Source organism: Lichenostomus cassidix, chromosome 5, assembly GCF_008360975.1.
Source record: "Lichenostomus cassidix isolate B80296 chromosome 5, HeHo_3.0, whole genome shotgun sequence".
Taxonomy (NCBI): domain Eukaryota; kingdom Metazoa; phylum Chordata; class Aves; order Passeriformes; family Meliphagidae; genus Lichenostomus; species Lichenostomus cassidix.
In genome coordinates, this window is record NC_139486.1 from 57,686,593 (window position 1) to 57,713,965 (window position 27,373).

The following is a 27,373-nucleotide window of genomic DNA, read 5'->3' on the forward strand; positions in this document are numbered from 1 at the left end:
CCCCAGGAGAGGCTGCTCTCTGTGTCTGTCAGGGCAGCAGCAGTGCTGCACTGTGCCCGCCGTGCCCCGAGGGGACAGGGGGCTGCACGGGGGCGGTGCGGGCGCGGAGCTGGCCGCGGTGCTGAAGGCAGGGAGCTGAAGGAAGGCTGCGCATCGCGGGAGGGGCAGGGAGCGCGGACACACCGCCCGTGCACTCGGCGGCCCCGGCAGCGTGCGCCCAGCGCTGCCCGCCCCCGCCGCTCCGCTCGGCTCCGCTCCGCACGGCGCACAGCTCGCAGCGCTCCCTCCCTGCCGGGCATGGCTCTGCCTTCCCCGTGCGGGGCCGCGGAGGCTCCGTGACCGCGCCTTCGGGAGCCCCGCTCGCCGCCGCAGCCAGGCGCGCTCCCTCGCCCTCGCCCCCCCGGCTCCGCTCGCCGCCGCCTCGCTCACTCTCACTCACACACACACACACACCACTCGCATTCTCCCCGCAGCCGCAGGTGCGCCCGGAGCCATCGGATGAGGGCCAAAAGTTAAGGGGTTAAAGCAATATGAGCCACCGCCGCTCGTAGCGGTGCCGGATCCAGAGCAGAGCGGTACCCGGCGAGCATCCCCGCAGGAATGGAGTCGGTAAAACAAAGGATTTTGACCCCCGGCAAGGAGGGATTGAAGAATTTCGCTGGGAAATCGCTTGGTCAACTCTACAGGTAAGGCTGGTTTCTCTGATAGGATTTTTCTCCCTAGAAAACAACGGGAAGCTTTTGCTAAGCTTCTCCTGAGCGCCCGGCGCTGCAGGAGGATGCTCGGGTGCTTTGGGGAGGTTGGCGGCGGCAGGGCTGGGAGCTCTGCTGGAGACAATCTGGATCCTGGAAACTAGTGCTGAAGCTGCTCAATATGGCACCCTCGTAACTTCTCTGTCTGGCTCGTAGATGGTGTCAGGAAAGATGTAGTGAAAGATTTCCCCACCTTTCTTCCACAAACCCAGGATCTCATCTTGAAATCAAAAATGCAGCAACCTGTATTTTTGTTCCGTCCTAATTTTACAATGCACTCGCAGGATCTTTCCCCCTGCCCTTAACAAACATAAATATATATATATATATATATATTCTGGTTTTGAGCAGTCTTGTTCTTTGTGTAACTCGCCGTCAGATGAAGCTAAACATGGAGATGTATAAATAATTGATATCCGAACGATTTTTTTTTCCTCCTGAAGCTGAAACATATAGAGGAACGCGTTTAATTATTTATCCATCTGCCTTGAGAAGCATCTGCTTGTTCTATAAGTGATATACAACTGCAATTGTTAAACTCAAAAGCATCACTCCCGTGTATTTCTGTGTGTAAAGAACATTTCTCTCAACGTCGAGCCTTGTGCACACAGATAAATAAGCCCAGATTCCTGCATACCTACGAGGTGCATGCACTAAAGTTCACACATCCTTCTCCACCCAATCTGGTGACTTTAGTGACCTCCACAGCGTTTGAGAATAGTCGGTGAAATTCCAATATATTTTCGATTGTACCGTCTGCTAGAAATTACCCCGAAATATTGGGTTTGGTTTGGGTTTTTTTGTTGGGTTGGTTTTTGGTTTTGTTTTTTGGTTTACTTGTTTTTTGGTTTGTTTTTTTTTTCCCTTTCCCCGAATTCCAGCTATAAGGTAACTGCGGATTTGTCTGCCCAGGGTAGGTCACGTAAAAATCTTTTTTTTCCATACCTCTGCGGCAGTGCTGGGCACAGACACAAGGCTGTTTCACAGCATGAGTCACAACTTCTGCTGCCATTTTAAGGGAAGGGGACATATCAGCGAAGTGATAAAGGTAAAATTAAGACTTCCATTTTCATAGGAAGTGTACCATTAAGGAAAGCCAAAAGCAAAACTATGGCCATCAACAATGCAATAAATTTCCTACCTTTTTTTGGTTATATTTCAGTAATTTTCAATCGTTGAAAATTATTAATAATAAGAAAGGATAATCCAGAATAACTGATTAAAGTATAATTAAGAAAATACCTTTTTTTGCCCCCCAGTTCTTAAAAACTCTACAACATTTAAATAAAACTATTGTGTCTAATGTTTGTAGTCACACAGTGAATAATGGAGAAACGGTGTTTGTATTTTCCAGCAAATTTCCGTTCGAATTCACACCTCGCCTAACAAACGCGCGATTTGCTAATCTTTTTCAGCTCGCGGGAATTAAGCACTTTGTTTACTATTCTTAGAATCTAAACAATTTTCTTGCCTTTTACGCATTGATTTCCAGTCTATTCCTGAAGACAAGACGCCCATTCAGGGAGAAAACACTCCTACACTACCCTTTATCCACACGAACGAATTTCGAACAGAAACCCACGGTGGTTTATTTTATTCACGACTTTAAGAGATTTCTTAATGCCGCGATCTTTAAGCATGGAAATAATACGCCCAGAAAAGAAAAATAAGGGGAATTTCCGCTGAGTAGCTTTTGGAGAAAATCCCTGTATTTTCTGCCAAACACGGACAACCTTTTAAGGCTTATTCTGCTAATTATTTCTGCCCTATCAGCCGGATGAGTTAACCTGAAAGAGATGCTCCTCCGAGGGAGAAAACACCTCTAGAGCAGGGGTGAGGGCAGCTGTAGTAGAGTCCAGAGTGTCGGCAAGTGGTCACTTATTTGCTTCTCAAGATGATAAAATTGGTTAGCTTTTCTGGTTTTTTAAATATCTCGGTGACTTCAAAAGAAGATTTAGGGATTCATAATGGGATGCTTGCTCGATAAACCTGATTTTTATTGCCACCGACAAAGCATTTTAAAAAGTTTTCCATAAAAAATAATAATTTTTTTTAAAAAATTAAATGTTCTAAAAGTTCTATATCACCTTTCGTGGCAATTTTTTTCAGCCGATTGGAAATAGCTGCAAATAACCATTTCCATTCAGATTCCTGCAGGTGTTTTTTGGGGCTTTTTTTCTCCAGGAGACAGGATTTTCAAGTCAAACCGAGGGAATGGGGCAATGAGATAGTGCTTCAAGCTGCTCTGGGGAGGGTAAACCTTCTAGGTGATCCCAGTTGAGCTGAGCTCAGCATTGAGATCCTTGGGAAAGCCTTCTCCGGAGATGCTCTCTGCAGACGGTGGTGTTTTCTCTCTTTCCCTGCATGTGCCAGCCATTTTGCAAATCCCAAATAAATAGCAACATCGCCCTCTCCCCCTCCTCGCTCCTCCCCACCTCCCTCCCCGTCTCTCCTCCTGACATTTCTTTTGTCCCCAGCCCTGCAGCGAGGTGCGCACCGAGCTCATCCCCCCTCGCTATCCCCAAAAAAACCTCCCCAAGCCCTTTTTTCTCTCCCTACACGTTGGGCTGCTCAACATGGCGCCTCTGCAGTGGTTACAGATGATGTCTTCTCGATGCGCCCTACATCTTTGGGCAGAAGTCTTTAATGATAGATGAGCAGTGCTCGGCTGGAGCTCCTCCCCGGGCTGCTGCGGAGGGCTGGCGGGGGGATTGGGGATGACTAATCGAGACTCCCACAGGTCAGCGCTAAAGAACGCTTGAAGGTGAACGGGGAGAGAGGAAAAAACCCTCAAATGGAGCTCCGAGCCACAGGAGGGAGGGGAACGGTGAATTTAAGCGTTCCGCTGCTTGAAATTGTTGTGTCTTCAGGCGGCCAGGGCTTGACTTTCCCTTCTTGTGTCGGGCAGAGTGCTAGAGAAGAGGCAGAAGCCCGGGGACACCATCGAGCTGACGGAGGATGGGAAGCCCATGGAGGTGCCCGAGAAGAAAGCCCCGCTGTGCGACTGTACGTGCTTCGGGCTGCCCCGGAGGTACATCATTGCCATCATGAGTGGACTGGGATTCTGCATTTCCTTCGGGATCCGCTGTAACTTGGGAGTGGCCATCGTGGATATGGTCAATAACAGCACCATACACCGAGGAGGAAAAATTATTAAAGAGGTGGGGACCTTTCCCTCGTAAATGCCACATCCTCCCAGTACAGCTCCCGGCCAAACACCTCAGCACAGGTGGGAAGGGCTCTGGATGGTTGAATTTCCTTTCCCCCACCTGAGCCCCTCGCCCTTCGTAGGAAGGAAATCCCGTTCTTGAAGCAGAAACATTTCCTACCAATTATTTCCGCTTTTTCATTCCAGTTCCTAGCCCCAGTTTGCGGGATTATCGTAGGGAAGCTTCGCTCCCCGCCCTGTCTTTTCCACACAACCTTGAAAAACGCAGATATCTCGATAAAATAAACGTAGGGGATGGGGGAAGGAGGGCTTCGAACAAGGGATTGTCAGTGGGTGCAACTCGCCCTAAAGGAGGCAGGGAGCTTTTGCCGGAATGGTTGGAAACACCAGGGCGAATTTGCTTTGACCAAAAGGCGTTAAATGATAAGAGCCGTGTTAAGAGAGCGGTGAAAGAGATGTGATCAACCCAGGTGGGTCTGTAACACCCAAATGCCCAGGCAAACCCCTCGGGGCTCGCTGCCCGCCCAGGTAAAGGCGGGTAAAGGCAGGGGAAGGCAGGGTTGTGTGTGACCCAGGGCTCCGGGGCTCCCCGGCTCTGCCCTGCCCAGCCCGGCTCTCCCAGCGGCTCAGGGCACTCGGGGCACCCCTGGCGTGTTCCAGGGTGCTGTTCCTATTACAATTATCGGGTTTGGTTCGCTGTGTGCTGGCGGGGCAGCCGGAGCCCCTGCCGTGGGGCTGGGGCAGAGCTCACCGCCCGCACCAGCATCCCTTCCATCGCACTGCGGGGGAAGCCGAAACCCTAAACTGGCACAATTACAGCCTTCCTCTTCTCTTTCTCTCCCTCCGCCCCGGCCCCTTTGCATGGGAAGAAAGCGAAGTTCAATTGGGATCCTGAGACAGTCGGCATGATCCACGGCTCGTTTTTCTGGGGGTACATCATCACCCAGATCCCCGGAGGGTACATCTCATCCCGGCTGGCAGCCAACAGGTAACGATGGCAGAACTAGCGCCGAGAGCCCCAGCGGGGCTGGGCTGGGGGGCTCGGGGGGTGCGGGGCTGTCCCCAAACCCCGCACAGCCATCCCAGCCCTAAGGCAGCTCCTGCAGGGGCGAAGGAGCGCTGGCTCCATCCTCCGGGAACACCTCCGGGATGGAGCATTGCTCCCCCGCCTTCAATGGACCCCCTGGCTGATATCTGGTGCTGGTTTCCTTTTCCTTTAAACACTCACTTAAGGAGCTTGTGGCGGTGATATTCGAGCGACACCTATTCAGAGGCAAATTCAAAGATTCATTATTTCATCAAAGCTTGAGAGATTTTTTCTTTTCTTCCCCTCGCGTGATTGAATAAAAAAAAAAATTCCATAATTTTTGTTTTAATGGAAAGGAAAACCATCGGCAGGAATTTTTCATTAGCGCCCAAATGAATTTAGAATGGTCGAAAAAACAGGTTTCAATGAGACTCCCACAATGAAAAGAAAGTGCAGATGGTCCGGGGACTTAAGGACTCGTTTCTATGGCGTCTGGCGGTTTTTCAAGCACCCAGGGTGAGATTCTACCTGTTAATTAGATCCACTGAGTATTCGAGACACATGAGGCTTTCACATCCATGCTCAGTGCCACAGGCTGATGGTTTGCAGAAGCAGCGAGGGTCCTAGTGCCACTCTTCAAACCAAGTTAAGTGCAAATAGGTAATAAACTCAGCCCTATATATCTTTAACTCTTGGCAGGAGTGTGCAGCATGAAAGGTAGGGCTGGATAGGCAGAGAGACTTGGGTGTGCTTGAGAGAGAGGGTGGCTGAAGCAAAAAATGGTCTCCTCAAGATAAATACCTTTTAGGCAGATTTACAAACGGAGAGATGCTCTGTAACTGAGAAATCGCTAATATCCTACCTTTTAAAACAAATAAATCAAAGCACGACATTTTTAAAATGCGGTGTGCATTGTCTTTCTGTTTACAAGTGCTGTCTTTCTGATAATGGTTCAGCAAGGCCCATTAACAGCCATTTAAAGGACTAATTACCTTTCCTTCCTCCACTAATCATTTCCGCCCCTTTACACCGTCTGTAACCCCTCAGGATTAACTGGAGCAAATCTTGGTGGAGTAAAGGCTGCAGAATCTGACCCAGGGAACCAAAAGCTGTCTTCATTCACCCAAACACCATCAGTAAAGCCATTTAAACCAATTCAGATGTAAAGAGATGCAACTACAGAGATTTGCAAGACAACAGCAGGGACATTGCCAGGGAAAGCCAGTAGTAGAAACACACAAGGTGGCATGAGAGAATTACATTTTTCTCTTCTTCACAAACACATTTAGGACAGTAACTGAGGACTAGGCCAGCTGAGCTAGGTGTGTTTTACCTATTAAATGATTACTCCTGTGGAAGCAGTTTTTTGTGTATTTTGTCATTCCCAGAATAGGCATCTCTCTGCCTGGATATTCCATGGGGACCCAAGGTAATACTTGGGGTGTTTGTCCTGGTGTGATGAAACCCTTTCTTTTCTTTTTGTCTTGTTCACAGCCCAGTGAGGGACTGTAACTGGAACAGTGATATTTATCACGGTGGGAGACTGAGGATGACCTGGCTAGGGTCTATGAACCTTTCAAAGGTTCAGGTGCCATTATGGTACTGCTGTGGTCTGCACTGTTCATCAGTCATTTGGGGAATATGGATAAATGCGAATAAACTTGAGGGTACAAAAAGATTCAGCGGATAAGATGATGTGTTAGACTGAATTCTGTTCAGTAGGTGACACTTTAGGTGCAAAGTTACACCAGAGTAGGTTCCTCACACAAGCTCCCAACTTGATGCTCTGCCAAGATAGTCAGGGTAATCGTAGAATGTTTATTGTTCTTTATTTAGTGCAATGAGTGTATTTAAGTCAATGACCTTGGATTTTTGTGGGTAATTTGGACACACTCATATGAGTCTTGAAAAATTGGAGATTGATTTAGAGATCTTTAACTGCTTCAAAAATAATAGTATAAAGTGATGCCTAATGAAAAGAAAGCAAGAACTCTGTATTCAGGATATTAGTGTATAAAAAGATTACTGGGAGGTAATCTGATTCTAAGTATGTATGTAATTCCACTGGAAAAAATTGCTTGGTATAAGTAATTACCTTTACCTTTAATAAGTAATTACCTTACCTTACCTTTACCTTTAGTCCTCTGGAAAGATATAAGGAGAATCAGCAACTGACAGCCATATAAATGAAATAAAACTTAAATAGTAACAATAATGACTAGCCACCACTGGTCCAACCAGAGAAATTATGTGATAGTTTGTTTTAATTGGCTTTCAAATTCCTATGATGGGAGTTATATTTTAGCTATTATGAAATGTTTGCAGTAGAGGAATAATAAAGAAAAATATAAGGGATAATCAAGTGTTAAGGGCTGTTGCCATAGTGAATTTCAGGCTACACAGCCCTATAACTAAGCACATGCTTTGTTTTAAATCTAGAAATGTAATAATTTTATTCAAATTATTATTCTTCATTTCACATTCATGCTACTGCAGCTGTCTGTGAATAAAGCACCTGCTGTGCTGTCACACACATATGGAAAGGTGTGAAACTGTGCTGGGTTTTCTCACCTCATCTCAAGATAATTGGAATATCATTATATTTTAAACTTCTGATACACCCTTTAAATATTCTTTATGTTGGAAACCTATAACAAATCCCTTGTCCTACCAAAAACATTAGTAAAATGCTGTGGCACTATTTCTTCACTGGTTTCCTAAGTGAACTGTTTAAATATTGACTGTAAATCAGGAAAGATTCTTTGGAATTCATAGGGCATTGCTAGACTGCACAACAGGGAATTAATTCCCAGTTTTGCAGTTATATATTTAAAACAGAAATGCTAGTTTTGACTGTATGTGCCAAGCACTGATTTGAAAGTGTATCTGCAATAATTACAGACTACTTTTTATAAAACAAGGCTGAGTGACCATTTTAGCTCATTTGTGTACAATCAAACATTAGAACTTTCTGATACAAAGAAACAAAGGGCAGAATAGAAAGACAATATTATTTTAAAAAAATAAAATAAAAAATAAAATAACTTATGGTAATAACATATTTCCTATTATCTGTGAAAGCTCAAATCCTGGCACCATTCCCTTCAAAAATGTAACTACATGACTACATTGCATTTCTCTACAATGCAATTATCTCTCATCTATGCTGAACTCTTCATCATTGTCATCCTAATGAGTGAAATTATACAGATCAACATTTCACTTCGAATTAATCTTTGTTTCTCAAGTGCCATTCTTCTTGTTATTAAGGGATAAATCCTTCCTTCCAGCAAGTAATCTGATAGGATTATTTGTATGAATAAAATGAGGGATATTTCAGACAACTGTCTGTCAGTGCATCTCATCCCAGAGTCCCACAGATTTTCATTGAAACTGTCATTAGCATGTCAGTGAAATCAGAGTCTCTCTAACTCAGCCTTAATGACAACAAGCATAAAAATTGAAGGGAAAGTATTGGTTTGGAAATACAAGCAGAAAGATTCCCTAGAAGTCCATATCTTGACATTTCTCTATTTTAAAAAGAGCAATGGTTCCATTCTTCTGGCAGGTAGACATATTGTGTGTTTTCTGATTGGCAAACCATGATTAATTCACAGCACGAGCAGGGGATTAGGGGATGATTAAAGTGCCAACTTCTGAACTTCTGAGGACTTAGGCTGACCTTGCCCTGGGAGGGAAAAACCCCCAGAGCTGCACCTTCCATCCCCAGCTCTAAATCCTGCAGGGCTGAGCTGCTCTCTGATCCTGGCACTGCTGTGGGGCTCATCTGCTCCCAGGCAAAGCAGCCAATATCACACAAAAAAACCCCAAGATGATTTTGTCACCCTCCTGCCCTGCAGGTTCTGTTCAGCACCAGCCATTCCAAGGAGAGGACTGGGGAAACTGGGAGCTGCTGGTGCTGCTGCCTCTGCCATATGGCTCAGGGTGCTCCCATTGCTCTGTCATGAATGATGAAGCTGTTTTCAGGATTTAATGATGCAACAAGGGATTTGGAAGGGGGTTTGGGTTGGTAAAAGGGGGCCTCAGATGTGTGACAAAAATTAATAATGTATCCAAGCCCTTATTATACCAGATTAGATGGCGGGAGGTCGACTTTTACATATTAATGCTTCATGAAGGGCTTATAATAGGATTTAGGATGAAGAGCAGGGAGACACATCCCCCTCCTCCCTTACACACACATGAATGAAAATAACCTGTTTTATCTCGATTTTTAAAAGCCAAATAAAGCTGTTATACTATGGCTGCTGGCCACAGACTTGCTAGAGGATTGGTTTTAGGTGATTCTCTTATGAAGGATGTTCAGCCTAGGAGTGGTGTTGGGTATAACTGCTCATCTCTAATGGCAAAGGTGGATTATTCTCTCTTGTTTTTTGGGCAGCTGAGTTCATCTACCACTGTAATATTCATGGCATAACCCCAGCTTTGTTAGCCTTGTGTCATTCTATGCAAATTAAGGGCCTGATTCAGAAAAACACATTACATTCTGTCTATCATTTAGGAAAACATAAATTGTCAGGGTGAGCATTTCATGGGGATGTGTTTACAGCAGAGGGGTCAACAGAGGCATCAGAAAATGAGCCTGTACTAGACAAAAATCAGAATTATTATATATATGTCACAGAATAGCTAAACAGTGCCTCTCCATCATGGGTTCAGTTCTACTTAGTTAATTTGAAATATATAAAGAGAAATAAAAGTTATCCCAAGAAGGGTTATCAGCATGATTACAGACTGACAAAGACAGCTAGACTAAGACAAATCTTATCAGGAGTATTTAGGTTACAAAGGGGATGAACAAGTGACACCATAGGTGTTTAATCAAAGGAAAATCAGTATAGGAAGTGTGAATCTTCCAAATGACTGGCTACTCACAGCTTGCAGTCCAGGAGGAGAATATGGAGAACAGCTGAAAATGCATGGGGAACAACTGAAAAAAAAAAGAAAAAAAAATTAAACTATATCACCCAGGAGAAATAATCTTTTCAGAGTCAGCAAGAACACTGTTTATATTTATATACATTGGAAGCAGGTAAAGCATCATAGATGGTGTTTAACTCTTAGCTTTCAAGGCACCTCAGGCAAGAGGGTTACAGGCTAAAATGGTATTTTCCCTGGTACTGGGAAGCAGCTGCATAACTCTACACTGACAAACGTGGAATTTTGGAACTAATTGAACACAAAAGGGAAGTAATACTCAAGATATTAAATGCAGAGAACCAAATTTACTCTTGACTAATTATTTCAAGACTGAATGTAAAATTTTCAGAATTTAGCCCTGTTTGTTGAGCTGTAACTGCAAGAGTAGGGTTATGTTTGAAAATTTGGCTTATTTTTTCATTCCATCCTCCATTGATCAAAATCTTCTCAAATAATTATCTGCAGAAAATTTGCCACACAGTTTACACAAAATTACACCAGATGCTTTCAGAGAATCCCAGAATGGTTTGGGTTGGAAGAGACCTTAAAGACCACCCAGTTCCAACCATCACATCCCTTCCAGAACACCCTGATAAAGAACCTTCTTATTTATTGGGGATTATATCATCCAGATATGTCAATTCTGTCCAATAACTTCACTCCCAGCTCTCTCCTAGCCCTGAGCCTCCATGAAAAAGCAGTATATGTCCAGCACATAGTGGTTATCCTCCCAAACAACTCCTCAAAACATCTGAAAATCAAACCTGCAGATGATTCCTTTGATAAGTGTGTTATACATCTGTAAATCAGCAGAGACATTTGAATCCCAGCCTAAGCCCTGCATGCTGGTGAGGTGGTTTGAATGAAATAGTCGTGGTTTGAAACATTATCTGGCAGATTACATATTTAAAGAGCAAGCTGTCCCAGAGCTAATGAGCTAGAAGGAATGAGTCAGAGCTTTAGCTAGACAGAGATAGGTAGAATGAGTTGTAAAACGAAACTGCAGGTTTGAGAGATTCCCCAGCTGGATTCAGACAGCAAAGAGAGAGGATTGGTAGGGTGAGCAAATGAATGAATGAATGAAAAGAGCAGACAAGGTGTAGAGGACCTGATTTGCTTAGTGATGCAAAAGAAAGAAGGTAGAATTGCAGCTGGGGGATCTGAAGAGATTAAAACCATTAAAATAAACCAGCACAAGTAGAAGACATATAGTGGATATCTGAAGTAAAAAGCTGGGAAGGAAAAACTGCTGCTAAGTAGGGCAAATGCTTCTAACTTGTGAGGTGGAACCTGATCTGCTTGTGAAAGGATGATGTAATGCACTTGTTGGTAAGAGCACCAATCTGAATTAAATAACCCAGGAGTCTTTAACATTCAGCACCAATTGCAATGGTCCTGTCATTCAACAGCAACCAAATTCTCCACAAAATGTACACTGACAAATCAAGCAATAGGTCTGTGAACAAGGAACAGCCTGAAAAGTATTTTGGGTCAGTGGCATTAGTGGGGTTGGAAGAAGGCAGAAAGCTAAAGGGCTTTGGGCATTTCACACCAGTGCTTGATCCAGCCCCTTGTGTGGTCTGTTTTGTTCAAAAGTCTCATGGATATTTTGGGATTTCTTTATCCTCAAACCTGGCAGATCAAGCCACAACAAAGTCAGGTCATTGAAATGTTCATATTCTGTATCAAAGCCTTAGAAGGCTCTCATCCCACCTGAGATGGGTAGAGATGTGCTCTGTAAGGTGGGGAGTGTTAGGAGACAGCTACACCCCTGAAATTTCTATATATTCAAAGAAAAATTGAAGTTAAAAAGCTGATCACAAACTGTCATTGCCCACCACATTTGCAGGAGAGAGGCTTCTGAAAAGCTCTCTAGAAGCCCACAGACATTCCAGTTAGCTCCTGTCCTGGAAAAATGGAAGCATTTCATACAGCACTGAGCCTTGCAGTTCCTCTCAGATGAAGAATTCTTTGGGGTGTATAAAAATAGAACATAATTTAACATAATATAACATAATTTAACATAACAAAAATAACATAACTACATTGTGTTGTTTGCCCTTTGTAGGAGAAGCTGTGTCACAGATGGAAGAAAATAGGTAAAAGAATAAATTTTAGAAATCTTGAGCTGGCAGACTAGTCTAAAAATCACATTATGTGATACATATTGTGCTGCTGCTGCTGCACTAGGATTCTCCCAGACAAGCACTGCTCAAGAAACAGCAGCAGAGTCAAAACCTAGCTTAAGTTTTTATTAATGTTTCATAAAATAAGACTTTGTTCAGCATATTTCACATGGTTTAAGAAAAATGGCAAACCAGCTCACCAGCTTGAATCTAAATAAATCTCACTTTTTTAATAATGACAGAATTTTTTCATCTAACCTTCAAACTAAAACTTCACAAGAAAACTCATTATTTCAATCCTCTTTATTTTCCACCCTTACTTAAAAGATTCATATGTAAGACTAGGAAAAATGTTTCATCACTGTTTACAAATTAGGTGTTTGTTCAATACACACACTTCATCCAATGAAAACAATGTTCTCTAGAATGTGATCAATATGAATGTCAAATTGTCAAATGCAGAGGTTGTGTGCCTCAGAACAGAGCAGGGGTTCCGTTTTCCACAAGTTCCTTTTGACAGTCAGAATAATATAATATAATATAATATAATATAATATAATATAACATAACATAACATAACATAACATAACATAATATAATATAATATAATATAATATAATTAATATAATATTTTGAATTTAATTTACTCTGGTGGTGCAAAATGCTTTCACACACACACCCACCCCCTCACACACTGCAATTCCCTAGAAAACTAACAAAATAACCAAACTTTCCAATTCAGTAGATAGATCTTCCGTGAAGTGATGATCAGTGGCATTTTGGAGGTAAAAACTATTCAGTTGCAGTCCTGAATTAATTTGAATATTTTCTATGCCTTCGTATTGCTCAATGCAAATTTGTTAAAATACATGCAATAGTGTTTTGTAGCTGTCAGTGACCAAGAATTACTATCCTTTAATTATTTTGAATTTCAATGAAATTACATTCATAATTCACTGATATATTCACAGCATATATTTACACATCTAAAAATCGACGGCATTTTCTCGTTTAAATAAACATTTAAAAATCTGTTTTGAATGTATAGAGTTACTATTTATTTTTTTAAATGGATAAATTTAGCTAAGGTGCTTCACATGCTTTAGAAAATACACATTTGGTGTGTCTTCTGTAAGAGACACTATTCTCTTATAACCTATAAGTTTCACTTTTTCAAGGTGGGTTCACTTATTCAGCAAACTGTGCAATTTGTCAACTATATTAAAAACTGACGTCATAAATAAAAATACAGGGGATTCAGGCAGCTGAGGAGTTGATTCCTACACATCTAAAAGGGTAATTGATGAACTCTTTGCAGCAATTTCCATTCCCAGTCATGGGGGTAAAAGGATGCCTCCAAGCAGGACTCCTTCTTTTCAGCTATCCTAGATGTCACTCAATAGGGCACAGAAATCCAGAGGTGAAAATAAATATATTTCTTTCTCTACAGTTTGTCCCCAGTGAGAAAAAGGAGCCAATTGGCTTGAAACCCAAACAGATTCATCCTCCCTGCAACCTCATTCCATTCTAGAGCATTTTTCCTGAGCTGTCAGAGTAAATTTCCTTCTCTTCTGCCATCCCAAATGTCTTGCATTGAAATGATTTTGTTATTATTAGTATTTGTATTATGAGAGGATTAAGTCACAGTTCATGACATTTGAAGCCAATGTCAGCAAAACACTGAAGATCAATGTTAGATTCTGATTTTTGGGACTGAGTCTACTGAGTGTAGAAATAGAAATAGATAGTAAAGCATCATTTTTTGTTTCAGGACTGCTTCTGGTCACTTAGGAGGACCAGAATTTATTGGGTTTTCCCCCTCTCCCTGACATACTACTACTGTATTTATTGTCTTCTTCTGTAGATGGTTGTTTCCTTCCAGATGCAGTTGCACAGTTGCTGACTTTGAGTCAGAAATGAATCTTTCCTCAAGACTAGGGGCTGCTGAAGACATGTCAGGGCATTTTAATTCCATCCTAATGCAAGGGCCAAGAATGATGGCAGTGGCATTGCTTTCTCCTGCTTTATCTCTGTGACACCTCAGTTTTCCCAGAGTTTCCCTTCAGTCTGCTAAAGCTCCTAATTTGGGCCATGGCATTAAAATATGGTTGATGTGTGAGTCAGCAAAATGTTCCATTTTAGAAATGCCCTAGGAACAGTCAGAATGTTCCATTTCCCATTTAAATGTATTCACATGTGAGCTGCATTCAAATATGTTTTGATTGACTGTAGCTCAAAAACTTTCTTGCTTGGTCTAAATCATAATAAATAGTGTTAGGTGAGATGTTTAAAGCAGTAAAACTAGCACTGTATAACAATATTCTGTTAGGTAGGATTTTGTATTTGTGGGAATAAGTGTAACAAGATTAAAGAGCACAAAGGAGGAATACTTATGATATTTATAAGTGTGCACTGAGAGATGCAAAGCAAATGTAGGAAGGTTTATTTGCTCTTGATTAAGAGTTATAAAGGAAATGGACTCACTAAAATATCCATGCATGGTGCAACTTTTCAAATGTATTAAAAAAAAAAAAAGATAAAAGAGCCATTTCATGCAAGAATCACAATTTAACTCACTTTTTCTACCTTTAAATCCTTAGATTTTTTGGGGGGAGAGGGGAAGTTGTTCCTACAAAGCACAGTTCAGAGAGACAATTGACTCACAAGTGACTCTGCAGAATTATTTCATCATCTGCACCCTGATGTCACTAAACATTCACCAGTGCTTGTGTGTCTAAATACAGGCAAGATCTAAATCTGGAAGAATTGTGTCTCTGATCATTCCTTCAATTCCATTTTCCTTTGTCTTCTGGAAGGAATGGACTCAAGGAAACAGCTCTTCTTCAGTGACCATGAGAACAGAGGCAGTTCTGGGAAACACAGCTTTCAGCAGTGGCAAGCAGAAGCTGATTTCAGACACACTATTAAAAAATTAGAGTAAATTTCCTTGATGAAACACTTACCTGCTGCTTAAATTTATAAATTGCAATTTATAAATGTCATCCCCACAAAGAGATGGCATTTTCCAGTATTCTATCTTTGCATGATTATAACAGGGATGTTGAGTCAGAAGGATTGCAATGATTCACACTTTCACACTTGCTAAGAATCTGCTCCAACCAGTCTATTCCCAGTCACGAATTTAAAGCCATATTGCTGCACTAGACATTTAATTAAAGAGCTGCTCAGAAAAGAGAGAGAAAAGGCTTCAAACCAAATGGTCCTTTCTTCCCCCTTGCAAGCAAATAGGGATTTTCTCAGTGATCCTTCAGAACAGCCTGTTGTTCTATCAAAAATTGCTAGCAGGAAAATCAAACTTTTAAAAAGAATTTGTAAAAATCACTAATAAAGCTCCTGTAAACCCCAACTTCTTCTCATTTATAAAGGAAATAAGTGAAAATAAATGAAAACAAAATATATTTATAAATAAATTAAATAAATGAAAGCCAGGACACCATTGAAGTTTTTGTGAACATGTGGAGGAACTAAATTGTAAGGAAATAAACTGCATGCAGTTTTGGGGTAGAAACTGTTTCTCACTGCCTTGTGGCACTGCAGCAGTTTTTGAGGAGCACAAGCTCAGGTCAAAGGTTTCTGTCAAATCAGTTCCACATCAGATGCTGTGATGTCATGTGGCATCAGATTTATACTTGCATTACATGGCTTTATACAAAAAAAGACACAACAATGCTAGAGAAAAGGTTTCCTCCTACAAGGGGTGGATGCTAATTGAATCAAATCAAAATTCAGCCAAACCAGTGGAATTTTGGAAATGAATCACCACTTCATGCATTTATTTAGACATTGTGATGTGCTTTATTGGAAGTTAGGATGCTGTGGAATCAAAATGAGCAACTTTCAGTGAGTAGCCTCTGAGAAAACAGCAGCAAGAATGATCTGTTTTCCATGGATATATGTCTCCAGACTGATTTACTCTTGTGTTTAAGAAAATCCCATCTCTGAAATTCTTCTGCTGCTTTTGACTTTTATAAAAGTGGATTCTCTTCTGTTTTACAAGGAATGAATGCATGGTGTCACTTTCTTACAATTAAAGCACGTGAGAAACACTTTTACTGACCACCTGTTTTAGCAAATCATTTGGAGGCTTTTTCTAATTTTGTTTCCAGAGGGTGGAGAATTGAATCAGATTTGGTTGAAATTAGTGTGAAATCTAAAGGAAAGTGGGTATTTACAGGGATTTATATAATCTATACCTGTGATTGCATAGGATAAATTTGCTTAGGAAATTATGCTAAATAGATAGATATATACAACATTGAATTTTTCTTCCTTTCCCTTTTTTTCCCACCTCTGCAGAGTATTTGGTGCTGCTATACTGCTGACATCCTCCCTCAACATGCTAATCCCCTCTGCAGCCAGGGTGCACTATGGATGTGTCATCTTCGTTAGGATCTTGCAGGGCCTTGTAGAGGTATGGAAAAATTATCAAACAACTTGGAAATGTGATAGATTTTTGTTAGCTTTTAACTAGAAAATGTAGCTTTGGAAGGAAAAATAAAAGTTGTTTGAAATTTGTTAATGATTTTGTGTATGGGGGATTTCAATGGATGAATTACAGCTGTTTGATTTTCCTTCAGCTGTAATATTTCACAGCAAAGTATTCTCTGGCTGAGAAGCCAGTGGGATGTGCATTTAGCACTGAAGTTTCACTAAATCCTTGTACTGCACAAGGCTTACACTGGTGTAATTCTCAGCACTTACTTGCTGGCCAGCATCACAGAATAAATATATAATAAAAACCTGAGGTTATAGCTTAAGTCCTGATCATGCCATGTTTTTGTTGGAATGAACAAGAGATTTACTGTAATTTAAAAGAGAAAAAAAAAATTGAGCTTCCTTCCTTCCTTCCTTCCTTCCTTCCTTCCTTCCTTCCTTCCTTCCTTCCTTCCTTCCTTCCTTCCTTCCTTCCTTCCTTCCTTCCTTCCTTCCTTCCTTCCTTCCTTCCTTCCTTCCTCCCAGAAAGACAATTTTCAGTCCTGTTCTTTGCTCCTCAGGGCCACACAGCTTCCATTGAATGAGTTGCTCTTAGCTAGTACTTTTTGTATTTTACATTTTATTGTACAAAAGGATTCCAAAAGGGGTGCAGAATTTGACTGCAAACAGGAGAGGAGGAGGAGCAAATGGGTAATTAAAATAAAATCGTTGACTCACACATTTCTCTGATACTGTTCAAAGGAATTACAAATGCAAAACATTCCAAACAAGGCTTTTTGAAGAAGGTTTGTGATAAATCATGACAATCTTTCAGCTTTGTCTTTATATTTTTTTTCTTTTTAATTGATAAAATACTGAAATGAGCATGAAACTGGTTACAGAATCTTTCTCCAAAACAAAAGAAGGTATTTGACAACTTCCTGAATGTTGAAGATCATCATCTCAACACTTGTGATACCCCCAATGTTTGCAAAAAGTTATTAATTTTTTCTACTTTCTGCAGAGGAAATGAAATATCAGATTAGGAGGAAAGTGAATCTATATAACCCATATAATCTATATATTGTGTATGTGCATACACCATAATTCCTTATCAGGAATTTCATGGGCAATTATTGTACATTTAATGTTGTATTTTTAAAAATTTCGATGGTGCAGGTTTAGTTTTTCTGTTGCTGAGTTAAAAGCTGGTTTTAAAGAGTCACCTGCAAGGTAGCTGGTTTAAAATCAAGTCAAATAATATCATTCAATTATTGGCTTTATGTGCTCAGGCAGGTTCATTAAAGACAGTGAAAACTGCCTCTATTAAAATTATATTTCTGAGCTGTTACAGGTCTTATTTTCTAGTTTTACAGCAGTGACACTTTAACCTGTATTTCTTAAATTATACTTTAAATGTTTGATCAAAAAAACAAGGGTTGGATAAATTAGTCCAGACTGTGTTTTCATCCTTCCTTTGACTTTGGTTGTTGTGCACTAAGACTCTTTCTCTTTTATTATTTGCAATTCTGTCCTGGCAGTGGGAGGGGGAGCAGAAAAAAAAAAAAAAAGTAATGTTTTACATTTGTCTCATAAGGTCTCTTTAATGATTTGGAGTGATGTACAAAACCCATTTCAGCTTGAATAGACACTGCAGTTTTTCTGTGGCTGCGCTCAAATTTCTCTATTCAAATGCAAAGCATTCTCAGCTTCTTGTTTGTAGCAATTAAAAAATAAATAAAAAAAACTCATGCAAAGACGATGCAGTGAGTGATGAGCATGAGCTAACCTGTGGCACACCCATTCCCCAGGGGGTCACCTACCCTGCCTGCCATGGTATTTGGAGCAAGTGGGCCCCCCCATTAGAGAGGAGTAGGTTAGCAACCACTTCCTTTTGTGGTAAGTACCCTCCTCTTTTTGTCTTCCTCCCCTTTGCCATGCACCAGTGTTCTGAGGCTGATTTCTCTTCTCCCTTGTCATCCTCGTGTCTTGTTTTGTAGGTTCCTATGCAGGAGCTGTCATTGCCATGCCTTTGGCTGGGATTCTAGTGCAATACACGGGGTGGTCTTCTGTGTTCTATGTGTATGGTATGCATTTCTGCTCCTTCCCCTCCAGCCTTATCTGCCCTTTCTGAACGTGTAAAACTGCTGTTGAGAGGACAAAAAGCCCAGAGAAGTGGGACTGCAATGCTAAAAATACAGTCCAGAGAGAAGAGCAATGAAAGAACTGAATTGAAAGGGAAGAGTGTGTAGGGAAGCAACATGATTAAATGAGAAGCTAACTCATGCTGAAACCTTCATCACTTTCAGCAGTGCAAACCTCTGTGCAGATCTATGGTATCTCTGCTCACGTTAACACCTCTCTTGCTTTTATAAAACCACAAATTTAGAATGCCTGCCCTGGATAAGTTGTCCCAGTTTTTATCTAAAGACCTACATAACTTCATTCACTCCAGTTGTGTTAACCTACACTGATGGAAAAGAGTGTCCCAAGGGAATTCATTCTGCATTTATGTGTATTAGGTGGAAACCTTATAGAAATTTAATAAACTACCCAGGAAGTCCATTGCTAGGTTGAAAAACAGTGCCAGAGTCTTCTATTTTGCAGGTAAAAAAATTTAGTGCAGCAATCAAATAGCAGCATCTTAAAGCAGGATGGACCTTCATTTACAGTTTGGTGACATGAAATGGAAGCAGTTGCATTGCATTGCACTGGGAAACTTAATATTAAGATCAGTGAATATTCCCTTACAGTGAAAACTTAATATTAAGATCAGTGAATAATCCCTTACAGTGAAATCATTCTGTAAATGAAGCAGAGACTACTTCACTGTGCTACAGCTCTGCATGTGTTTTGCCCAAATATTATTCACAGGATCAAACTCTCTGTTGCAGAGTTCTCTCTACTGAGATAACTCAGTAAAGGAGCACCAACAGCAATTGCCATTTAAATTTGTTAAGTAACTCTCCCCAGATTTATCTTCCTCGTTCGCTGCTTTACTACTGTGCATTTCTTTTTTAAAGTCTTTCTTTCCATTCCCAAGGGAGCTTTGGTATAGTGTGGTACATGTTTTGGCTTTTGGTTTCATATGAGAGTCCTGCAGCCCATCCTACCATCACGGATGAAGAGAGGAGATACATAGAAGAGAGCATTGGAGAGAGTGCCAACCTCCTAGGTGCAATGGAAGTAAGAATATTGCTCACACCCTGGTATTCTGAGATAATTAAAAAAAAAAATCCCAGCACCCAAGTAAAGACAACAACAAAAAAAAAAAATCAAACACTCTCCTTTAAGACTGGAAAGCATATTTTGGACAATTGTATTTCTGGGAAGTGGGAAGGTCTGAAATCTGCAGGTCTATTTCTATTTTTGCACTGAAAAAAAAAATAGAAATAGAAATAGCACAGGTTCCAGTTCTTCTAGCAGGTGACTCGTGGAATTTATGCCTCTTTTTATACTTCAAAGTATAAAAAAAGAGGTACAGCTACAGTTGAAACTGCAGCTTTATTTAGATTTTTCTTGCACCTTGAGTTCCAACAGTTAGGTTCCTTCCTATATAGTAACTTCTGGAAGATTTTCCTCTTCCTGAAATCAAAATGCAGGAAAACACTGATCAGTATCTCTTGAGGTCCCCAGAACATCAGAAAATGCCAATCCTGACTATTTTATGCTTTGTCTGCCAGAAAGACTGCAAGTTGCAATAGAGCATGCTTTGAGATCTGTAAGAATATTTACCATTATTGCAGAAATTTGCTGGAAACATGCTATCAAGCCTCTTATAATCTTAGTTCTGTACTGGTTTAGTTCTCCAGAACTGCTAAAAAACCATGTATGAACCCAGAATTTTCCAGCCACTTAACACTCCTATCATGCTATATAATAATCTTATTTCTGTAACTGCTGAAAAGCTTTATAGAAATTATTGCCATATTTGCTCACTCAGAAAAATTTAAAAAAAAATAAAAATTAAGCCTCATTTCAGCTGCTTTAAATTTTTACACCATCCATTCCCAGCAGACCCTCATTATGTTTTGGTCAGAACACTGATTGAACTCAAGAAATTAACAATTTTTGTCTTAGTTCCATAATAAATGAGGAACTGAAAATATTACAGAGTGATTTCTTTGATGGCTGATATTTCTAGATGCTATTGAGGGACTGTCTCAGTTGATACTCAATAGTATTCAGTAGTATTCATGGTTTTGAAAATCTGATGTGAAATGTGCTACTTCAAAGGCTATCCATACAATTCTAATTTGGGCTGTAAAATTTCTGTCTATTTTTTATTGTGGCTTTTAAATTAAACTTTTTTTTTTTTTTCAAAGTGATTACCTTGTATCAATAGTTCAGTTGCTTCTAAAATATTTAAGCTGAAATTCTTCCCATACCATGAAGTTAGATTTTCTGGCTGCCTTCCCATTAATTAGGTCAATTAATTCTTAGCTCTCACTTAAATGTAATTTATTAGGTATACAAGGTGTTGCACATATCCACCCATGGGCTGCTTTTCTTTGAAGAAAAGCCAGTATTCAAATCAGTAGTAGACTAAATTCAGCCTGAATTCTTGCTGAAGTGATTTTCAAGCACTTTTCTGGGTATGGATCCTGTATTTGGATCAACACAGATGGGCAGAGCCCTGGGCTTGTGGACAGGTGCTGGGACTCAGCAGGATTGTCCATCTGTCTTGTTATTTTTATTTTTTTTTCATTATGCAATTTATTTTAAAAATACAATAAAACAAACAAACAAACAAAATATATTGACCAAGCAGTTTCAGCTGCAGCTTGATTAAAAAAAAAAAAAAAAAAAGGAAAAAAAAGTAGAATACTGCAATTAAGATTTAAATGCCAAAATGCATGTTTGCAACAGATCTGGATGAAATTTTAGAGTGTAAAATCTGACTGTTGCCTTACGTGCAACAACATTGTCTTTTAAAGCCATTATTATTCTTTTGGACTTATGTCCATGACTGTTCATGTTTATGGGACTGAGATAAAAGCACTTGCACATGAGCTCTGTGATGCAATTAACCATCACTGAGATTCTCCTCTTGTGCATTTGGTAGTAACTTTTATTTGCTGTGCAAATTTGTGCTTGATGGGCTGTAGGTGAAAAGAGGGTAAGGAAAGGGAAGATGGATAGCTGAAAATGATATAATAATTTGATAATGACATAATAATTTGATAATCCATAGTAACTGGATCCCCCTTTCTGTGTTTCAGAAATACAAAACACCATGGAGAAAATTTTTTACATCTATGCCAGTCTATGCAATAATAGTTGCAAACTTCTGTAGAAGCTGGACTTTTTACTTGCTGCTAATTAGTCAGCCTGCTTACTTTGAGGAAGTGTTTGGATTTGAAATCAGCAAGGTATGTAAAAAAAAAAGTGAAGCTTTTATCTTAGTGAGGTAAATATCAGAGATATGTTTCTAGTGTTTATGAGGAGTAGGAAAGAAAAGTGTTCTGCATCTTTATCTTTGATTTACATCTTAAATCTCACTCATCCCAGTTCTTGTTTCCTTGACCAGCATGAGTAAGTGAATTAACAGCAACAGCAAAGGAAAACCAGATCATGCTTGGTATTAAAAGGTATCAGCAGACCCATTACACTCTGTCCCTGCTGCCCCAGGGGCTCCAGAATCCCACCAAGGCTGTACAGGAAGAATTGAGAAGTGGATTTTTCCAGGTGCCTTTCAAAAAGCAGGACCATCTCTCAGAGATTCTTAAAAATTCTCACTGTGCTCCGTAAAATAAAATAAAATAAAATAAAATAAAATAAAATAAAATAAAATAAAATAAACTTCAGTTCACAAGTTTTATTCATTTCATAACTCAAGACTTCTAGTTTTGACACAGAGTCTTGACATTGAAAAGAAATAATCAATTAGTTGCTGAATGCTTCAGAAAATGAAGAATCAAGGTTCTTTCATGGTTTACATTTGCTAATTCTAACTCTGCTTCCAGGTGGGTATCTTATCTGCTGTGCCACATTTAGTGATGACAATTATTGTTCCCATTGGGGGACAAATTGCAGACTTTTTAAGAAGCAGGCAGATTGTCTCAACGACTAATGTGAGAAAGATCATGAACTGTGGAGGTAAGTTTTGTATTTTATTTATAAGTTTCTTGGAGGGATTTGATGTTCACATTGTGCTCTCTATAGAGTAGTAAAGAAACAAACTGTAGAGTTGTCTGTGCTTAGGAAGTAATATATTCTGGAATATATTCTATAGGAATATATTCTTAGGAATTCTTAGGAAGTAATATATTCAGAATATTTTCTGCATTTATTATGTAGTGCAGATGTTGTTTCTAAATAAAAGAAAACACAGGTGCTACTCTTCCCCATTTTGATATAGTTACTTGGGATTTGAAAAACCATTTACACTGTTAAAGACACAGAAGAGCTTTTGGAGGGTAATTTGGCTACTCTGAGCTGCTTCCTCAGCCTTAGCTCCTCATATAAACACCCTGAGCTTTAGGAGAGCCCAACAACTACCTGAGATTACATCCATGAGATGTCAAAGCCACAAGTATTTATTTTCATCTCAAAATAGATGGGGAGTAACAATAAATTAGCATACAAACAGTAAAATAAGAATTATTTGAGAGAGGAATAATGTGGTTTTTAGAGATGGAAGATACCTGATTATATCCCCCTCTGAGGTGATGTTTTATTTGCATTCCTGTGAAATATCATGTCATCCTAAGGCCTGCAGTGTTTGAGAGGGAATGGAATCCAATGCCTGGTTTTGTTTATTATTTTGCCAGGTTTTGGTATGGAAGCAACTCTTCTTCTGGTGGTGGGATATTCCCACAGCAAAGGAGTGGCTATTTCATTCTTAGTGCTTGCTGTAGGCTTTAGTGGATTTGCCATATCTGGTAAGATTATGTTACTATTATTACTAAACTATTTTATTTTAAGAGATAGAACACCTAGCTTTGTTTTTATCCATGGATAATAATTAAAAAGCACACTCACTTTGGAATTCCCAAAGGACATTATTTATGATCCTTACAAGGGAAAGTACATTCAGCATTACATCTTTTAAATGAGATTATTTCTGTTCCAATAATTCAATCTTTTCCATATTCATTGCAGCAAATGAGACTTGCTTCTCATTAAGATGCTAAAGTACACTATAGATTTTTCTTAAAATCAAACATGGAAGACAAATGGACTGTTATTACACAATGATACCTAAATTCACACATCTTTGTTTAAATAGAAGTCTTTCACTATTTCTTCCACTGCATATTGGTTATTGCTTTGTTAGTAGTATATTATTTTATTAATTTGAGGCCTGTTATTATGATATTATTTTATTTTGGGTCTAACTGCTGGAATTTTTTTCTGCTTTAAAATCCAGCTATTCTGCTTTCCTGCTGATTCATCACCCCTTTGCCTTTCCCCTTCCCAAACACAAGTCACATTGCCTTCCCTTGTTTTCCCACTGTGATTTTAGTATCCTCTCCCATGCTGGCTCCTTATGTCCCAAACAAAATGTTTCCTTTTGTGCCAAACATCTAAACTCTCCTCCAATCAAACCTGTCCTCAATCTCACACCTTCTGCAAGGTATCATTTCTGTTTGGTACAACTTGGGAAGTGTATTGCACATTCCCCAAGCTGTCCATATCATACTGTCTGCCTTTTTCCCTTTTATTATCATTCTGAACTCAAAGGTTTGTTTTCTGTTTTCTCTTACTTAAGTACTTAATTTGGGAAAAATTAGTTCCATCCATTTAGATTACTTAAATAGCTTCAGCATAAATTTTCAACAGAATTGTGCTGCTGAAAGTGCAAGAGAACAAGTAAATATTTATCAAAATTTTAATAATTCATTTATAGGTACTGTGTTTTTACTCCAATTTACCACTGAAGAATAGAAAAGAACTCTTCTGCTGGTCTATGTGACAAAAAGAAAAATGTGGGCAATAGGAAGGGAATGTGTTACAAAGTGGGGGAAGAAATGATGTGTTATTTACATTTCTATTTATAAAATAGTTTTGTAAATCACCATGAAATATGACCTCTCTCCCTGCCTAAATATCTTCTGGGTACTCTGCTCCACACAGACACTACTGGGAGGTTTTGGGATTTTTTAAACTGCAGTTTTGGGGAGAAAATTAACCTGGTATCCCTTTTATTAATATATTCTTAAAATAAAACGAAACCCCAGAGTCTTTCTAGGAATATTTAAGCATTATAGGTCTTATAAAGAAATGCAATTAAGCAGCCCAAATACGTTATAGCAAAAATGCCAAGTGTCACTTTTCTCAGCTGAAGTGAGGCTGTGCTCTTGGTGTGAATGTTCACTGACCTTTCTCTTGCAGGATTCAATGTCAACCACTTAGACATTGCCCCGAGGTATGCTAGCATCTTAATGGGGATTTCTAATGGAGTCGGGACCTTGTCTGGAATGGTTTGCCCTATAATTGTTGGAGCAATGACAAAGAACAAGGTAAATGGAAATGCAGTTCTCAGATCTTCTGGTTTCAAGAAAGTGACCTTTCTCTAGTGCAGCTGGGCAGGGGATCCATATTGGAGCCAGGGATGCAGATTTGAGGGATGCTCCACCATATGCACACTAGGTTGATGCTTTGGTGGACTGATGCGTTTTTCAAAAAAAAATGGATATATATAATTGTAAAATGGACACTTTGATGTTGTAGCTGTGCTGACTGTCACAACCTCGACCCCCTTGTTTAAGCCTTCCAGCTCAGGAGAGTTAGGTAAATCCCTGTGCTGCTCTGATTTTGCCAATCTCTTCTCTGCAGACACGTGAAGAGTGGCAGTACGTCTTCCTCATCGCCGCCCTGGTCCATTACGGAGGTGTGATCTTCTATGGCATATTTGCTTCAGGAGAGAAACAGCCCTGGGCAGACCCTGAGCAGACGAGTGAAGAGAAGTGTGGCTTTATTCACGAAGATGAACTTGCTGAGGAGACAGGGGACATTACCCAGAATTATGTAAATTACGGTACCGCCAAGTCTTACGGTGCTACAACCCAGGTCAATGGTGGCTGGCCTAATGGCTGGGAGAAAAAAGAGGAATTTGTACAAGAGGAAGTACAAGACTCATACAACTACAAGGAGAGAGATTATTCATAACAAACCTAAATATTTGGTATATTTTGTAGTGTTTGTGATTCAATTCATTGTGATTGTTTGCACACGGAAATACAATGTGGTATAAACATGTAAACACATATCAAACAGGAAGGTCTTACTGTAAAAAAAAAATACATCAAAGTGCAATCTGTATGAGTTGTGATGTTATCACTTTCATTAGATTATATTTGTTCTATAAACATTAGAGTTTTAAGGGTTTACTGGTCAAAACTATAGAGGCAATTAGATACTTTACAGCATACAAGAGCTAAAACTCATAATTAAAGATTAAAGCACAACTAAGCAACCAAGTTGGCACATCTAATGCTCTTTTTAGAAAGCCAAAATGACTTGATCATTAAAAATGCACTTATATATTTGTTACACTGTATTGAAAGAGATTGTGTTGAAGACACACATTTACTCAGTGCAATGTGGGAGTTGTGTGTTTAGTCTAGGGCAAGACCTTTCTTAAAGAGGGAAGGTTGAGTCCCAGACATTTATGAGGATTGATCCAGTTCCCTTCATGGGAATTGTATCAAGCCTGAAGAACAAATAGGGCATATTGTATGTTTATGGTGATTACATGCTGCAGGCTACTCTGTGATGAATAAAGGAATTATTTAGGAGTTTTATACTGAATGTTTGGGCACAAATTCTTATTTCTGTTCTTTACAGAATCTCATGTAATTATAGGCATTGTCATGTTCTTCCCTGCATTTATCAACTGATATGAAAACAATGTATAATATTAAGTCTGACTTTTCAGGCAGCCTGGCAAATCCCTTTGTCAAAAAACAAGCTTTATTATTCTATTCTTTGCAGTATATTCTGAATTTGTACTGGTGTCTTTAGAGAGAGAGAAAAAAACCCAATATAACATAGAAAAAAATATAGTCTTTTACAAAATTCCAAAGAGAAGTTTACTAAGAGCAAGTAGCCCTATGAAAAAGGATGCATTTGTTTTGCAGAATATTTTGAAACCAATAGAAGAAACAGAGAATAATTTAACCCTTATCCTTCCCTTAATAGCTTTCATATTTTTACACATCGTGCCACAGTTGTATACATAGATATAAGTTTATTGAAGATACTGTAACTATAGAAAAATGCTGTTATTTTAGAAATCCCTGAAATAAAAGATGTATTTGTCTTTCGATCAAACCTAATAATAATAATGGACACTGAATATGAGCAACATGAAAACTCACAATAAACCAAAGTGGTAAATAACTAGTGTTGGGTTGAACGAAGCCAACAAGCATCACGCTTGTGTTTTTAGCATAACTCAACAGTGACTGCAACATTAGTGTACCAAGCAATAAGTGCAATGCATTATGAAGTGCATAACCTTCTAGATTATTAATATATTAACCTTCATTTAGCTTGTTGTATATACTTGGGGTCGTTGGGATTGAGCCAAACCGAACCAACTGAAGTTAGCAGCGCCAGACCACTTCTTAATACTCTAAAATGACAACGATGATCCATTTCTTAATTCAATCAAATGATTATTATTGTATGTAATAATCCATTCTGGATTCTTGGTCTGTTCATTGTATTGTGCTAGTGATTGGAAACCCTGCTACCGCAATATACAACTTGAGGATTGTTTTTTTTCTCCTTTTTTTTTTTTAAATGCAAATCATACCTTGACCTTAAGAAAAGAAGTATTTTGCTTTGTGCCTCAAAGTGATGTAAAACGTGACCATAGCTTTTGCTGTGTTTAATGAAAAAGATGTGGACTGTGTCACTTTTGTTGCTGCAAAAAGTGTTAATAAAATGCTCTATTTATCCTTTTATATAAAAA

General features: G+C 39.5%; 1 protein-coding gene across 1 annotated transcript; it reads left to right on the plus strand.

Moving 5' to 3' along the window:
• Positions 1-246: 246 nt before the first annotated feature.
• On the plus strand, positions 247-27,373 carry SLC17A6 (solute carrier family 17 member 6). The gene is made up of 12 exons (XM_085063249.1): positions 247-686; positions 3,661-3,913; positions 4,791-4,909; positions 16,333-16,447; positions 18,261-18,348; positions 18,450-18,536; positions 19,493-19,635; positions 21,672-21,821; positions 22,416-22,548; positions 23,223-23,333; positions 24,787-24,914; positions 25,231-27,373. The coding sequence occupies exons 1-12, from the start codon at positions 601-603 to the stop codon at positions 25,561-25,563; spliced, it is 1,746 nt and encodes a 581-aa protein (XP_084919375.1). The 5' UTR covers positions 247-600; the 3' UTR covers positions 25,564-27,373.